This window comes from Hermetia illucens, chromosome 3 (assembly GCF_905115235.1).
Source record: "Hermetia illucens chromosome 3, iHerIll2.2.curated.20191125, whole genome shotgun sequence".
Lineage (NCBI taxonomy): Eukaryota > Metazoa > Arthropoda > Insecta > Diptera > Stratiomyidae > Hermetia > Hermetia illucens.
This window is the reverse complement of record NC_051851.1, coordinates 171,199,225-171,217,227: the sequence shown is the minus strand read 5'-3', so window position 1 is coordinate 171,217,227 and position 18,003 is coordinate 171,199,225. Positions and strand designations below refer to the sequence as shown.

Genomic DNA, 18,003 nt, shown 5'->3' with positions numbered 1-18,003 from the left:
GATCATAGTAGTTGAAAGGTTAAAACGCTTCGATGAATTGAAGGGGTTGAAGGCTGTATTGATCGCTAGGAGTGATCGCGAGTGTGACGCACTGGAACTCCGATACCGCGTACCCCGTGACAAAGAAGAATTTGCTATTGCGCTTGTCAGGGAAGCAGAAGATGCCGCAGAACGAAATGATTTCAGAAGTGTATGCCTCAACACGAGAGATCTTCCAAGTGGTCGATCTTTCGATAGTCATGTGAAGGATGACCTATCACATCCAGTGAGGTTCCTTTTTTTGAGGATGAAATGGCTAGTCAAAGCGGATACGGACTGCTCCTCCAAACATTTCGGTCATCAATGTCCTCAAACTGGTGTCCTTTGTGATCGACGTATCAACGAACGTCTCAAATCTAAAATTTACTGCAATGTCGTCCGTCCAGTCGCTCTCTATGGTTCTGAGTGTTGGCCGACCATAAAAGACAATGAACGGCGTCTTACGGTAATGGAGACGAAGATGCTACGTTGGACTAGTGGCGTCACATGTTTAGATCACATCCGAAATGAGGATATCCGCGATCGTTATGGGGTTGCACCGATCGTGGAAAAGTTGCGAGAGAGGCGTCTTCGATGGTATGGTCACGCAATTCGTGTAAACGAGAATTCATTTGCCAAGATTGGTCTGAACATCGAAGTCGATGGTAAACGACCAAAAGGCAGACCTAAGCAACGGTGGCTTGATACGCTGGATGGGGATTTAAAAGCCTCGAGATTGCACCCAGATCAGGCATTCGATAGAGCCAAATGGCGAAGCCAATCACGACGAGCCGACCCCGCTTGTGAACGGGACAAACGCTGAAGAAAAAGAAGAAGAAGAAGAATGCCCTCAAACGGAGTCAAGCCCCTTAATTTGATCACTTTCCGGTAGAGTTATTTACCACTGCACCTGCAGTTACTGCAGATCTGCTACTTCCACTCATACGAAATTTTGGGGATGAAGGTTGAGTTTCCAAAGAAAGGGGCGCGTTTTGAGTGTGACAATTGGAGAGGCCTCTGGTTTCTGCCCGTCTTTGCAAAGATATTAGCTAAAATAATCTTGGAACCCATCCAAGAATATCTTGAAAGATTGATCGACAGAGCAGAGTGGTTTCCGCTGCGGATACTCCTGAATTGACCATATTAGCATCCTAAGGATCATTTTGGAACAGTGTGCGAAGTTTAGATCTTCGTTTCAATTGCTCTTCATCGATTTCGAGGAATCTTTCGATGGCGTGAGTAGGCAGTGTGTATTGAGTCCTCTACGCAGGAGGGGCTTACCAGAGAAAATAATAGCTATTATCAGAGCGACATACGATGGCGCAAAATGTCATGTGCTGTACAGTGGTAAAGTATCATAGGATTTTGATGTCCAAACGGGAGTGCGATATTATTTTTTCATGTTATCCGTGACATTCTTCAATGGTTCCTTGTCCGGAGGACCTGGAGGAGGTCAATGGACTATGACAACTTTTTTTCAACGCCTCTATAGCGCTGATGACATCTGTTTGCTCTCTCACCGGGTAATGGATCTTGACCAAATGGTTCTGAATTTGGAAAGAGAGTCAAATAGAGTTGGATTGAAGAAACCAAGGTTCTTAGACTAACGGGTTATCGCACTCTCCCTATCTACATGAACCGCCATTGAAAGCGTCGACCAAATTATATATCTAGGAAGCATGGTTTTTTACTGGCGCTGGCACTGCCCTGGATGTTGCCCCCCGCATTGGTGGCTGTGCTGTCTAAAATCTACTAATGCAGTTATCTCAACACCAAATCAAGTTGAGACTGTTCTGTACTAGTGTCCTTTCTGGGTTGCTTTATGGGAGTAGTACATGGTTAGTGAACTCCATTGTTACTCAAAAGGTCCGAGCCTTCGTTAACACCGATCTGCGTCGTATCACGAGAGTAGGCCGCCTTGACACTATTTCAAACGAAGAACTTGGATGGCGCACAGGCCTGTCACTGGTACGCGATGTAATCGGAAGGCGGAAGTGACAGTGTATAGGTCACATAGTAAGGAGGGGCGACACTTGCATTGTGAGCTTCGCCATGCGATGGAATTCACTTGGGGTGGGCCGCCTTGGGGGGGCACTTGGAGTAAAAGAGTGGAAGGAGAGTGCGGACGTTTCTGGAAGCCATGGGGGAATTGAAGGGCATTTCAGGAAACTGCGAACGATGACGGGTCGGTGTGGTTGATGCGCTATACCCTATCAAGGGGTAAATGGTTTAATTGTTTCGTCCTGATGCAATTGTAAAAAAATTAGCATCGTCCTATGAATCGGAAAATCAGTAGATGAGAAAGTGTGAAGCTCGACACCTAGTTACGGTTTGCAACGAAACTGGACAACCATACAATAGCGACAAATGGGGCATGTCAATTCCGCTCGATGCAAAACAAAGGAGGTTCAAATTTCACTAAAATGAATGACAAAAGGAAAGGAGCACGTAAACTGAGCCCAAATTCAGAGCAAGCTTCTGCTACTTGGACATAAAGCTGAGGAAGGAGAGGCCTGTGAAATCCTGAAAATTGGACGAATAGAAATGTGAAAATATTTAAGCGTTCGTGTCTAGGTCTGATCTCACTATTCGAAAGTTTCAAGAGAGGTTCATCCCTCGCTATAGACACATCCCGACGAAAAAGCCACTGTGCAGAAAACATGAGGCAAAAGCTGAATAATTTGCGCTGATACTGCTGCCTGCACGGAACTGCATTTCGAGAAATTGCTCAAAGTGCTTCAATATTCGAAAATACGCTCGCATATGCACTTCCAATTTTGACTGAAACAACATCGTCAGGCTTTCATGCAAAATCCATTGGCTCTCTGCGAACTCACAGAACTCATGGCCAACGGCTTGGTTCCGAACAGGCAAAAGTGTTCCTTTTTCACACCTCTCAATGGCCTTCCACTTCCTATTCACTGAACACATGAACCTATCCAAACTGTCAGCCCAGCAAAAAAGGAGCAGCGGAAAGGAAATATGAGCATTGGAAACTGGAGCAGCCATGGCCCGGCTTCCCTGCATAGAGCCTGAAACATTATTTTTGGATTTCCAAATTTGAATGGTCAAATTATTCCCTTTTCGAACCGAGCCAGGCACCAGGATATCGGACGAACGTGATGGGGGCATGTGTTTGTGGGAAATATGCTGATAAAAAGCAGAGAAGACCAATTTGCCTGTCATCACCTCCTCAAGGGCTGCCTGTGAAAGTTACTTCCTTTTCACTTGAAAGGCCATCCAAGTGCACTTGCATGGGGAGCAAGGAGACGTTGGACGTGAGTGCATTAACGATGGAATGAAAGTTCGAACAGAAGAAGTTGCCTGGCAGGCGGAAAGGAGTGGAAAATAAGTTGCAATGAGTTTGTTGTGACTTGCAATGGGATCTGTGTGTGAAACTGGGATGTGTACTTGCATGTACATGACAATGCGGAATGTGCAGTGAGTGGTTTTCCTCGTCGGTGCCGGGAAAACTTGACTTCTCAAGCGTCGAGCTTAGTCATTGTAACGAGCAAAGTCCTACACAGGTACCGTGCATTTGGATGGGGTAAAGAGTTTGGATCTAGGGTAGAAATGTCGATGATAATGAGGGTATTACCGAGATGATTCTTCCTGAAGACTCTTTTCGGAGTTTTGTCGCAATTACATTTAGCTTGAGTCCAGGATTTGCCCGACTTGGCTAACCCATATACGGGAAAATGGGAGATATAATATGGGATTTCTGGCGCGGAGACGTGGTCAACTGGGATGGAAGATGGAAAAGATAGGAAAATGCTGGTTTACCGCGTCACTGGATTGGCCTCGTACTGTCATGCATGGGAGGTCGCAGGGGTGGAGAATGGGTGGCACTAAGAGATTTTCGCTTTTGTTTAAAGTTTCAAACTTGGACTTAGACAGGCCGAATTTAATTTCCTTTGGACACTTTGGAATGGTGGAAAAGAATGAAAAGGATTACTCGGAGCTGAGTTTAGCCTTAGAAACAAAGGACCAGCTATCGAGCAGAGTAAGGACCTAAATAATTTTTATTGACTCCACGAAAGGACTTCAAAGGATTATGCATGCGGAAAATGTCCGCAATGGCTATACTTAAAAAAGTACCATTACAGACACGGGTGTCAAGAAGTCCTTCTAACCCTTTTCTCTCAAACGCTGTCCTCGCTTTGTTCCGGCCAGGATACAAAGTGGTATAGCCTTGATACGACCGAGTGAAATAAAATTGTACTTACACAGGCAAATGTATCCCATCCTAATAGTAAGGACTACGAGAATTGGAAAAAAAAATCGAGTCATGTTGACCTTTACCATTATCGAGCTGCTCCTAGCCAAGTGCCTGATAATGGTCAGAAATGTGTACTGAAGGGTAAGAAGCTACACTTGTCTCCAACTCAACGAGTGTGCCAATGCTTTTGAGGCGAATTCAGTGGGATAATGGCTATCGATTTGGTTGAAATGGATATCGGAAAATTGTTGATATGCTTTTCAGCACCAAGTTTGCGTGATTATTACTTTTTAATGGATACAAAATGTCGATTATTTTTGGTTGTTTTGTTTACTAGGAAATATCCAAAAAAAATGCTGGCTCATGTCTAGAATGGGGTTGAAATATTGATTAGGAATCCTTTAGATTGATGAAGGGCTTGTAATTCGGGAGCCGTACTCTTATTTTGAGCTTCGTGATAAATAGGAGATGCAATATTCATGGTATCCACGTTTTCCTTTATTAATAAGACTTACATGCGAAGTGTTGGTAGAACGTTGGAAGTAGATCCCACTCGCTAAAAGAGTTCCTTAAATTACCATTAAAATAAACAAATTGGACCTGATCAGGCCTCTGCGCGTTGGGGTTTGAGAACACACTCAAATTCTTCCCTGCTTGTCCTAAGAGGCTAGTAAAAGGGATAGACATTTTGTGAGCTAGCAACCCACAAATTTCGAAACTTTACTGCTACCGGAACGTCAAAAACGTCTCTAATAGGGGCTGACCTCATGGTTACATCCTTTGGTTACCGACTACAATTGGTCTCTTAAATGTGTGCACACTCCTCGACAACGGTAGCGAGGGTATTCAGAATACTCTCCAGAGTCCTCCCCTCCCTCTTGCGCTATTTCTAGCAATTTGCTTTTGTACTCTGGGAAACCTAGTGGCGGTAGACGCGAATCCGGTGTTGGGATGTTTTCAAAGGCTACCGCAATATGCGCTTCCCTGACCTGGCAGCCAATTTCTGGAAGACTTCTGATTGCAAGTGTCTCGTCCAGGTTAAGGAGCATCAATTTGTACAGCACTTTATACTGGCGGAGACTTTCGATATAGTGGAGAAGGATGCTTACTTACTAAAATTACCCAGAATTCAGAAGAAGCTCTTTAGAGGTGACATTGTGATGGTTATAGATGACCCGAAAGCCATTGCGATCATCAGTCGATTTATGAGTTGTCTCCTGGATGCGCCTAACAAGAGAAGCACTGACAACGGTTTCAAAAAGGATCAAAATTTAATGGCCACTTTCGTTGGTCTACGTGTTTTGTCCGCCACTTCTCACTGGGGTGTGATCCGGCTGTCGCTCGACAGTGAAAGAGCTAGGTAACCCACCTGAGCTCCCCTTCGGAAACCACCTTATCGTGGTAGGGAGCCTGTGGTAGTTTACTAGTACACTAGAGGTGTCCACAAACACATGAAGATGGAAAAAAAGGATTGTAACTCTCCAAGTGGTAAGAAGTCATTGACTTCGAATCTACCCGCGACTTTGAGAAATCAGGTCGTGGCCGAGGCACGAATTTTGGCGCCCTCACCAGATTTATGTTCCCCCACGAAGAAATTTGTGGAAGACAGGCTCTCCACTTCAGTGGAAAACCTACACCCGGTGTCTACGGCGCGGTCAGCCAGAAAGGATAGTACAGGAACTGGAAACTTGACTTCTGTCGCCTGTCAGTGGCACTGCTGTCTAACTCTTCCAAAAAACGGAAGAGAAAGACTCGGCAGAAGGAAACTTCAGCAAAGGAGAAAGGACTACAGGCTTGCCTGTCAGAACCTTCTCCTTCGCCTCTACTAGGAAAAGCTGAAGAAAGGGAAGTTAACAACGAGTAATTTGGACACAACTGGTCTAATTCTGGTATGCGGAAATAGATCTATGCATTTTGGACACCGTGTAAACTGGGAGGGCTTCAAGTCGACGACAACGAAGGGCAATGCCAAAGGAGGCGAAGTTTCTGAAGAGGATACGGGTGTTGCTATACCAGCAAGTGAACGCCACACTTGGTATTTTGGGCAACAAAACAGAGAAATTGGGCGAAAGAAAGCGGAACTTTCCACGAAAAAACGGGACGACGGAAGGAAGGACAAGTGGGTAACCAGGTGAGGTCCACATTAAACGCAGCAGACTATTTCTAGTTCAAGAGCCATGGGTTCGTTTGAACTAAAGACTAGGATCTTCTTCGATGAAAGATCATCGAGACCGAGGGCCTTCGTTCTGATGTCATCATTGCTAGAAACAACCATGTTGAGACAATTCTGTTCGCAGGACCTTGTTGCGGCCAACTTACAATACTAGGTTAATGGTAAAAGGAGAAACGCCATACTTGCCTTTGCTTACTTACCCTATCATTTTTTGTGTCCTCTGCCGACGCAAGAACTAAGGGATCTGGTAGTGTATGCAGAGTCAAGTGGTCTTGAAGTTTTAATAGGTTGTGATGCGAAAGCTCAGCACATTTGTTGGGGCAGTATCGAGAGAAGCTGTTTGATTTCAGCACTTCAGCTGGTCTGATGACCGTGAATGTAGGGTGGACTCCTACGCTCGTGGGGCCAAGTAGAAGTGAAGTAATTGACCTAACAATCTGTCTCACTCTCAGATCACCGTTGCTTAGAATTTAGTCTGACTATTGTAGGCGAACAATCTATAATACAAAGACGGAAAACTAAGAAAACGGATTGGAAAGAGTTCGCTGAACTTTTTGGCGTGGAGCTCCCTAGGCGAATAAGGACTGAATAACTGAGTGGAAATTTTGCATCGCACACTTTTAGAGTGTTTCGAAGAGGCTTGCCCCATTTCCCGATGACAATGCGGTAAAACGGTTCCATGATGAAACCGGGAACTGCAAAGGCTCAGGAAATTAACCAGATGAATTCTAAATCGTTCTTGCAGAAGCAATAAGAGTGAAGACTGGTTAAGCTTCCGGAACTCACAGCGTGAATATAAGGGACTTGTAAAATGTTTGAAACGAGTCTCTTTTAGAGCATACTATGAGGAACTAGAAGGTGAAAGGGAGACTCCAGGCTGTGCAGAGTCCTTAGTAAAGATGAGTCGGCCAAGTTGGACTCTTTTAGAAAATCGGATGGTACTTTCACAAACTCCACAGTTGAGTCGTCTATAGAGGCTTTCTTGGAAATCTACCATGCGGAAGAGGAGGTCCTAGAAGTGAGAGGAAGAGAGTTGGCGGTTTCTGTAAACCTGTCAACAAGAAGGTGTTGCAAGTCGAACTGGCATCCTGCGAAAGCGGATATTACCAATGAAAAGGTAGAGCTGTCACGAATGAAAAGGCGATACGTAACTCTGAAAGGCGAGTACGCGAAGGGGCCTTTCCGAAAGTTCTGTGGTGCTCCCAGGGAGCATGGTGTTGATGAAACTTTAATTAAGTCGATCTACGCTATGCAAACGTACAGATTGCTGTGTGCTGAAGTGGGCGTTGATCGTTACCTAACAACAGAAGTGACGAAAGGCTACCTTCAAGGAGGTGTGCTATCGCCACTTCTGTGGAGTATGCTGATCGACTCACTACCATGCGAACTGCCAAATCTACATCGATGATGTGACTGTGCTCGCTGCTGGTCTAGATCCCGGAACGGAAATACACAACGCGCCGTTGATTTGATTGACAGTTGGTGCCTCAGGCATGGATTTTCAGTAAATCCAAATAAGACTTATCAAAAGAAGGAAACTGAATGGTTTTTGCCTTCGAGAGATTGGGGGTGCAACCCTTCAATTCCATGAAGAAGTGAAATATCTGGAAGGTATTCTAGACAAGAAGTTTCTTTGGAACAGACATGTAGGGATAAAGATGGAACGAGCTCTTACAGCTTATGGGCTATATTGGAGGACCTTTGCCGAGGATTTGGGACTCAAGTAGTAATGTGGCTATATGTCGCTATTATTAGGCCGGTGTTCGCTTATGCATCGGTAGGTTGAGGTGAAACAAAAGGGATTTCACTTTGAACCAGCCACACTGCAAAGAAGCATCTGTCTCGATATCACCGGTGCCGTGAGAACGATATCCAGCTCTGAATTCATAATTCGCATTACTTAATGAGAGCAATTCATAGACTAATTCGATTAGATCTACGGAGAAATAATGGAGGTGGGGGGGCACCGAGCACTGGAAGAGCTATTGGGAGAACTGAATCCATTTTTTGCAATGCCTTTTGATTGTTGGATCCTCATACCTTCTTTTGGTTGAAGAATGAGGTTCTCTTGAAACGAAAAAAAGGCTGGGACCAACTAGAAGAATGCATTCCAGGATATATTGACGTCTTCTGCACCGATGGCTCAAAAACAGAACGCAATGTATAGCGATCGTCAAGATGCATTGAAGGCGTTGAGCAGTCTTTTGATCAATTCAAAAATCTTTCGATTGAACTCTGTTTCGAGATTCAACACAATTGAATTACTCTGGGCACTCGGTCATTGTGGGTGTAGAGGGAAATGATATTTTGGATGCTTTATCAAAAAGGGTTCAATTTCCCCCATGCTCGGACCGGAACCAGCAGGGGCTCAGTAGCATTGACTGATACTGCTATGAAAAACTGGGAGGAAGCTTCCCATAATGACAGTTGGTGAAGCCTTAATGCTACTAGACACACGAAACTTTTCCTGTCAAAACCCAACAAACATACCGCAAAGTTTATCCTGTCGAAAAGCAGGAAGACTTGCAGAAATATTGTGAGCATTCTTACTGGCCATAATTTACTAATTCACATTATCTGAGCATATGTTCACAACAGGAATTCTCTTCTATGTTCAGGAGAATCGAATAAAATGGACCACTCGAGTCTGAGTACTCAGAGGCTTAGCCTCTCCCCCACTTCAAGCACACACATAACCACAATCTGCCTGACAGTTTCGATGAGCATTGGTTCGCCATCAAAAATGTTCTTTTCTATGGTGCTACACAGATCTTTTGGTAGGTCCCGAATAGGGGGTAATGCGAGTAATAATGCGCTCGAACTCCAATACCGGTTGTGCTCCCGGAAAGTTCAGCGTGTTGAAGTAGGACGTGGCTGTAAATCTTTCGATGATCTTGGGAAAGAGTGGACGATCTACTCCTCTTCCACGATAACGAGCAGCTGTATAGGTACAAAGAAGACTTCAGCACGGATTTTAACCCTATCATATCCTATTAGGTACTTCCTCTCCTCCAAGCAGAAGAGAAATCTTTTCGGCCATCAATGCACTTAAACGGGGTTCCAGCCTTGAGTGCAACAATTAAAAAGGCTATTTTGCTCAGTGATATCACAAAGAATTAGTAACGCATCAAAGGACATTTGTAAAAATTAATAGAGAGAGAGAAGTCTGGCTTTCGTTCTGGATCCTTCTCCAGATCAACATTTTCCGGATCACTTTGGAGCCGCCGGTGGGTTTCATATCTCCGCTCCCTCTGCTCTTCACCACTTTTACTCTACGCAGGAAGGGCATTCCAGAAGAACTAATAGTGGTTACCTGGTTGGCAAATAAAGCCGCAAAATGTCATGTGATGCAACGAGGCAATGTTTCGGGAAAATTTGAAGTCCAAAACTCCAGTCCATCAAGGTCGCTCTTGTCACGAATAATTTTTCCTCTAATTGCCGGTAAGATTCTCCACACTACCTTCTTTGGAGAGCAGTAAGAATTTCACTAAAACATGGCGACTTTCTTCGAATACTTCGACTGCGCTGATGACTTTCTTTCTTGCCGAGTGGTGTGCCTTGGCTAACTAGAAGTTGGATGACCCTTTAACAGCCCTAAAGCAGCATATGACACGCCCATGACTAGGAGATGCACATACCAAAGCAAAAGACCCAGTCATTGGTGGAATGGTGAACTGTCTAGCCTACGGCTGGCTTGCCACGCAGTAAAACGAACGTCTTCAAGGGGCGGTAGGCAAGATCATTCAAGGGTAAAAATAAAATAAAAATAAGGAAGCCTGCAAAAACCCCAAGTTGCCCATCCGGCGAAGTAAGAGGGAAATTTTTAAGGATCACATCTGATACTATACCTACGTAAATGAATGCAAGAGCACATTTATAATGACGGCATCCGCATCAAGAACAGAGAAGAGACGTATTGGTCTGCACAGATAAGAAGATACAACATCGAAGACGTTAAATTATTCCCTCCTTTGCAGTCAAAAGTTGCAGCCAATGGCAGCTAACCGAACCTACTTTATATATGCTTGCCATTCACCCCTTAGTGGGGTTTAGCGCGTCAACCACATCTACGCGCCATTGCTCGCGATTATCGGAAACGCGTTTCAGCTCTCCCTTGACTTCCCGAGACGCCCCCACTCATTCTCCACTGTTTTGCGTCAAATGTCCTTGGGGCGACCCATTCGTTGGCCATCTTAGGCGAGCGGATTCCACTGCCATCTTCCGATCACAGTGCGTATGAGTGGCAGGCGTGTGCGTTGACCAAGTTCTTCGTTTGGGATAGTGTAAGGCCAGCGCACTCCAATGACACGACACAGACAGGTATTGACAGAAGCTTCGAGCTTTTGGGTAACATTGGAGTTCGTTTTCTATGTGCTACTCTCATATAATAATACACGAAGAACACTAGCACGGAACTTGATCTTGGTTTTGAGATATCTGTATTTTCAGATTTTAGACAAGGCAGCGGAAGCGGATCTAGCGCTGTAAATGCGTCGGACGACATTCAGTTCGGTGCCATCGTCCGAAGAACCCATGATTCCTAGATATTCAAATTGATCGACACCTTCGATGCTCTGCCCATTAACGCAGATTGAGAGAGTGCGACGACCTGTCAGACAGAGAACCTTGGTTTTGTTGGCCTTTATCTTCAGTCCATCTCCACTTGCCTCTCTTTCAAAATCCAGAGCCATTTGGCCATTTGTCATCAGCGTAGTCGAGGTGTTTGAGGAAAGTTGTTATTGTCCATTGAACTCCTCTGAATCCTCCGGACACGGCCGTATGAAGGACATCACCGGTACGAACAAGAAGTAATATCGGTGACAGGATGCAACCCTGCTTTGGACCTTAAAATCCTCCGAGATTATACCTCGGCGCAACGGGTGACATTTTGCGCCATCATATGTCTTTCTGACAATGGCTATTAGTTCCTCTGGAGTGCCTCGACGAAGAGCATGTGCAGCGCAAATCTAAACTCCGCGCACTGTTCCAAATTGATCCGTATGTCTGTTGTGGTCAATGCAGGAGTATCTGGAATGGAAACCAGCCTGCTCTCTGCCGACCAAGCTTTCAAGATATTCTTTAATACGTTGTAGAATTATTTTAGGTATTATTTTTTCAACCGCAGAGAGCACGCAGGTACCCCTCCGATTGTCACACTGAAAATGGGTCCCCTTCTTGGGGATCTTGACGAGCATCCACTTCTTTCACTCTCTGGGAAAAGTATTGGATTCCCAAGATTTCTGTGCATGTGGAAAGAGGAGATCAACCTTAACTGCAGGTGTAGCGATGAATGACTCTACGGGGAGTTCATCAAACTCAGCGGCTTTACTCTGTTTAAGTGGACTGCTGACGGAAATTATTTCTCTTCTGCTTAAAGGAACAGTCCATATCCACCGTAGCGACTAGCCATTTCATCATTTCATCCGCAAGTGGAGAACTTCACCCGATGTGATACGATTATGAACCGTCGTGAAGTGTTCTTTCCACCTCCTCAATTTTTCATCATCATGCATAAGAAGTCGACCGTTAACGTCTTTCACAGTACCGTGGGAAGATTTGCAGCCTACAGCTAGCTCTTTCCTGATGCGGTACACATTCCTGAAAATCATTGCGATTTTCAACATCTTCGGATTCCCTGACCAGTAGAGTAGCAAATTTTTTCTATGCTGATCATCTCGGAATTTTGCTTGGCTCGGCTTAGACCTATTGATGACTCATATTATGGTTACGTGATGTCCGTATATGGTGAGAAGGTATGAGTTGTGGGACATGTAACCGCCCAGCATTCGATAAAAGAGTACTATTGATGGCGGCCCAATGCTCATCGATATTCCCAGGCGGGTTACTCAGTATATATGCCGCTTGGTCAGCAATCTCACTGTCGAGCGACAGCTGGGTCATATAACTGGTCGATGTTGAACTGAGGGGGTCGCAGCTCTCCAACCCTGCGCGAATTGGCGGACGCAACACGTAAACGACCATCAGATGTTGATCCCTTTCGAAACCGACATCAGCGCCTCCTTTGTTACGCACATCCAACAAGTCTATTGCTGATCGCGAAGTAGTCGATCTGATTGCTCGGCCAGTTGAAACCGAACTTATGACAAGCCCTGTGCTCGAAAAATGTGCCTCCATTGACGAGGTGGTGGAAGCTGCTGAAATCCTAGAACCTCCCATCATTATCATTACGGTAGCCAAGACCGTGTTTCCCCATCACATGTCCGAGCAAGGTGTTGGCAAATCCCACCTTGGCATTCAGATCAGCCATCACGATCCCAATGTCACCTTTAGGAAGCCTCACCTGAACTGCGTTTAATTGTTTATAGAAAGCATTCTTATCCGCTAAATTGGAAACCTTCGTAACATAGCATTGCACAATTGTAATGCTCCTCAACCTGGACCGGAATCTTATAACTAGAAGTCTGTCAAGAACCGGCTCCCAAGTTAAGTGAACGCGCCTTGCGGCAGGAGTCAGAAGTAATCTGACATCCGATTCGTGTCTACTACCACTTGGCTTTCCAGAGTACAAAAATACTTTGCCACAAGAGGAAGAGGGGCACCATATTATTTCGCTGAGGCCCAGAATGTCTAGTTTATATTGCTGGAATTCCTGCTCAAGTTCAAGAAGGCCAGCATTCTGAGGACTCACGCTACCGTTGTCGAGGAGCATACGCACATTCCATAAACCAATCATAGTCCGTTTTCCATAGCGAAAGGTCATTGCTGTTAGGTCACTCCCTAACCGAGGCATTGTGGAAGTTTCGATAGCAATAAAGTTTTAAAATTTGCAGGTTGGAAGCCCACAAATTTATATCCCTTTTAGTCGCCTCTTACGCCCTTGTGATCTTGCTAATCATACACCCTTTGAAAAAGTAGGTCTTGTCTCAACATTGCGAACTCTTAACCGTGGTCGAAAGGAAGATACTCCGCAGATTATTCAGTCACCCAGAGGATGGTTGATTCCAACACGTTTATAATGACGAAGTCTGTGGACGATATCTCCCCCACCCGGGCATGTATAAAATTAGGCTTAGCGGGCTACGATAGGTGAACCACTTAATCTCAAAGGACGACAAAGACCCTACATGATAAGTTTATAAGGCCAACATTTATGGTAGGATGCGTAGGGGTAGGTCCTGTCATACGACGTTCTTTCCTAGTGTTAGATCCCACGTTGGGCGCAAAATACACAATGTTAAAATCCTAGCCACAAAGTAGAAAAAAAAGCTCTAAAACACTTTCACAGGATTGTCGATTGCACCTGCTTCAATTCCGAACATTACCTACTAAACTGTGACCAACAATCAATTCCTCCACGATGAATAACTCCCCCTCGAGTAAAAGGGTTCGTAGGGCTCGTTAGAAAGTAAATTTTCCCGACTCCCATATCAGCCTTTTGAAATATCTTAGTATCTCTTGAACATTGAGTGGATATTAGCCTCCACGGCAATTGGGCATGCTTTCAGACGAATAAAATATTCTTAACTTCACACTTTTCACGGCGACCTCCTTCGATAAAAATCTTTTGTCTTAATGTGAACCACAGCAGGAAAACTCTCCAAGAAATTTGTTCAAAAGAACTTCAATTAAGCTTACTTCCGGCACATTAAGTTAAATTCTTAAAAGTTGAAAGATTCAGAAATTCCGAAAGTTTGGAGATTTCCACTTCAAATTAGGAGCGCTGGGAGTAATGTTATGACTAAAAGGAGGTTCGGAATATTCATACATAATTACGCCATTGAATTCAGTGAATGTACTTCACCTCATTCTTCCGACTCGTATACTGTTGAAAGAAATCCTTAGAATTTCCCGGTAGTAATTTTCCAGTGGGACAAAGGTGAAAGCGACAGGTTCAGTGAAAGGAGCCTGGAATTAGTGGTTGCTTTTCAAAAGACCGACAGACTGACATTTGGGTCGTTAGAACCTTCAAAGAATTCATTCAACTTCAACCCCAATTACACTTACCTACAACTTTGAGTTCAACAAATATCGATTCCGATGGATGCACAGATAATTGGCACTCGTAAAGGCCCCGGTCCTCCTCACGTACAGATTTTATTCGTAACGACCAGTGACCCATATGTCTTGTATGTTCCACCAAAAAGCGACCGTCACTGCTGTGGGTAGACAAGCCAACGGTGAGCAATTGAAAATCACGACGTCGTATCCATGACACCTGCAATGAGAGATAAAAAACAGAAGGACTTTTAGAGAAAGCATCACCGAATACCAAATGAAAATAGGAGGAAGGGCGGGATCTGAATGTCAGTTAAAAATATACTTAGAGTTGCCAGTGAGGACCATAAAATTCAATTACGTCGGACGAATTACACGGTTCAGGGGGTTTCTCGGGAGATGTAGAGTGGCGGAGGCAAACGGAAGTTGATGTAGGTAAAACGAGCCAAAATACCCTGTCCAGTATTCATCCCCCGTCCCATGTTTATTAGTCCAAATGAGAAGGGAAGTCCTTAAACTTCGCTTATCTAGGTTTGAGTATCAAATGTGGGATTTCGCATTTACTTTGGAAATTAGGTTGATGATTCTTGCTCAGATGCTCTCCTATTTACGGAAGTGCTGTTGAGACCAATTTCTATATGGAAGAAGTAAGAGGCAATAACTATTCGGAATGATAGGTGTTTTGGGTCCGCGCTCCGAAGCGCCCCGGGCAAACAGAATTTAAGATCGTAATATCAAGGAAACTTAAGTGTAATCCAGAACAGCTCCTTGAAAAGTATCTTCTGTACTCGCAGATGGTCCTTCACAATTTCATTTCAATCTAGGTCATAAGCAAAACTCTTGATGACAGTGAAAACGATATTACAAACAATCGCAAGTCCTGGTACATACAAATGTCACTTTCAACTAATTACTTTCCTCCTGCTTTAAACTAGTATCGCGTGAGTAGGAATTATCGGGAGCCGTATTCCTTCTTTTGTTAAACTCCTTTCCGCCTTCCTGCCGCTTGCTATTAAGGAGGTAAAGCCTTTGTAAAAATCTTTCAACTTTGAGAAAGAAACTTACGCGACTACTTGACGAAGCCTTCCGTTAACCATCGGACAAAAAAAAGGACTGCTCTGTATCTGCTTTAAATAGCTATCACGAATTAAAGCTCAGATAGCCCTTTTTATCCCGTTTGTTTCATCTGACAATTTTTGACAGTAGTTTTCTGACCAATGGAATTCGTTCATACAATATCCATCGAACTCAGGATATGAAGGTTTGATTTCCAGAGGAGGTACTCTAGAAAAAGTCCAAGTCCTTACATATTCTCCCTTACAAACTCCGATGAGTACTTTATAGTTCCAGGTCTTCCTTTTAAGCTACATCCTATGGTATGGTTTCTGGTAATAGTTGAGTAAGTTTTTTGACAAGCTAAACGCCTTTACCCAGCAAAGGATTGAAGTAGACTGAAGGAATATTAGCCAGTTAGCTGAGGGTATTGATCAAGACTACCTGTAGAGCGTTCAGGCCTGAATTCCCGCGATTTAAACGTGGTTAAACTGACGCTGGCAGGAATGGAGAACGTGCATGTCCACTCGGCTTACAAGGCTCGCCACGGATCAGCTCCACCAGAAGTGTTCCAACATGTGATGTCCGTTATCATTGCGAAGAAGGCCAACCTGTCGACAGTCTTGACGTGGATGCGAGGTATACGCTTTGGCCCAGCTTGGAAATCAACCAAAGAGGTAAGTTCCTCCTTGACTTCATTGTTAATACAAACCTATCCGGGTAGTGCAGTCATTAATAACAAGCTCTCCGGTGCTTGCAATAGTAACATTGATATGGTAGGTGAATCAGAATCAAAGGTAGGTAGGTGTTCAAAAATGTCTTTAAAATCTTGTGTCTGACAAAATACAACAAAGAGACATTGCCATAATGGTGAAATGCAGATCTGTCCAACCTCTATCTCTACAGCCTCGAATCCTGACATCCACACAAGGACTGCCTAAATAGGTGCCCGTCGACCGTCAAGACTGATAGGAAGTGCTCCTGGCTGATATATTGTCAGAATATTGAAAGCACCAGTGTGTAAGACACAAGATTCCAAGGAGTATCGAAATCGATCCTTTCTTAAAACGTTGGAAGGCTCCTGGGCGGAATCTTCTGGCGAGATCTTGGAGCTGCTAGTCCATACTCACTTTGCCGCCAGATAAACAGGACCTTATTTGGAGAGTATGCAGCATTTGAAACTGTAAAAATGTTAGTTAACGAGGATGAAGTCAACTGAGCTATTGACAATGTCTCCGAGCACAGATGGCATAATGCCAATCATCTTCCAGAAATATTAACAAAGAGTTGCGCTACGGCTTCCACATATTTACCGGAGCTGTATTTTGTTCGGTTATGTACCGCACTAATAGAGACGCCTGCATATGATCTTCATACCGAATCAGTAATCAGCATCACCTCATCCTGACGATAGAGCGCGGTCCTGGACATACTCTTAAGGACGATCATGAAGAGATCACCTCTTCCAAGCGCTATTTCACCTACCTTAAAGCCAAATCCTCAGAAACCACCAGTCACGAGGTTATTAACATCAATGAGTGGTTTCTACTGCTTTCCTGCACATAAAAGGGGTTTTCAATAAGGGTAGGTAGTAAAACCATCAAAGACGCTTTAACCAAAATGGGATTGGACGGGTGTCTTACGCAATAGATAGCACCCACGCCAAAAAACCATAATAATCCAATCTGGTCTGACACGCAGCCATTTGACCAGTCCTGTTAGAAGAGGGCCGCCCTAGGATGCCAACATCACCCCGTTGCTCTAATTGATGGTAATGGGATAAATTCTATGGATATTTGGCAGGATGTGGCCTCCGCCGACGACTTGGTGATATTCGTGTCAGGGATGAAATCATGAGGGGAACGTTGGCAAAGGGGTGTGGACTTCAAGATGCGAACTCCCGCGCTAGTATCTGAGTGCAATCTTCAGTCATAAGTTTAGTTTCGTTTAGTGGATTGAATACGAAACTGAAGGTCAAAAAGGGCTGCATAGCCTTTTCCTCCAGCAAGAGGGCCATGGTACGGAAAAAGGGTATTCGACTGGTAAGCATTCTCTGGATGTACAATGCCGTGATTCGTTCTAACACACAGTTCTATTGTATGGTTACAGGCGCTGAGAAAGGAATACAATAGAAACAAGCTCATTAGGACTCAAGGAACCGCGTCTCCAGGTACTACCGGGACTCTGCAGTCCTGTCTGGCAGATGCGCTCAATGTACTTTTGCACCGTCTCCGTCCGAACACTCCCACGTCAGACAATGTAATTCGGGATGTTGAAAAGTGAATTGTTATGGTCACAGTAACATTCCGGACGAAGTATGTTAGGAATTCTGGACATACAAGCTGAGCTCCAGGAGGAATTTTGCTGTGGGCTTTCCAACCAGTCAGAATGGAAGACCTGCGCTGTGCTGCGGGGCTATGACGCAGTATTCTACACCGACGGATCGAAGGCAGTCTGTGAAGTCGGTGCAACAGTTGTCTCGGATGAACACGGTGATAGATTTCATGTCTCACTACTTAAGAGACAACAAAAGTGCCATCCTACTGCCCTTGGGTTCTTTCACAAAAATTTTCACCTGTCGGCT

General features: G+C 44.5%; 1 protein-coding gene across 1 annotated transcript in view; it reads right to left on the bottom strand.

Moving 5' to 3' along the window:
* The window catches only part of LOC119653208, a 307,226-nt gene that overhangs the window by 41,865 nt on the left and 247,358 nt on the right, over positions 1–18,003 (bottom strand). Inside the window, exon 6 of the mRNA XM_038057775.1 lies at positions 14,376–14,586. Coding sequence (XP_037913703.1) covers positions 14,376–14,586 — 211 coding nt within the window. The remainder of the gene's footprint in view (positions 1–14,375; positions 14,587–18,003) is intronic.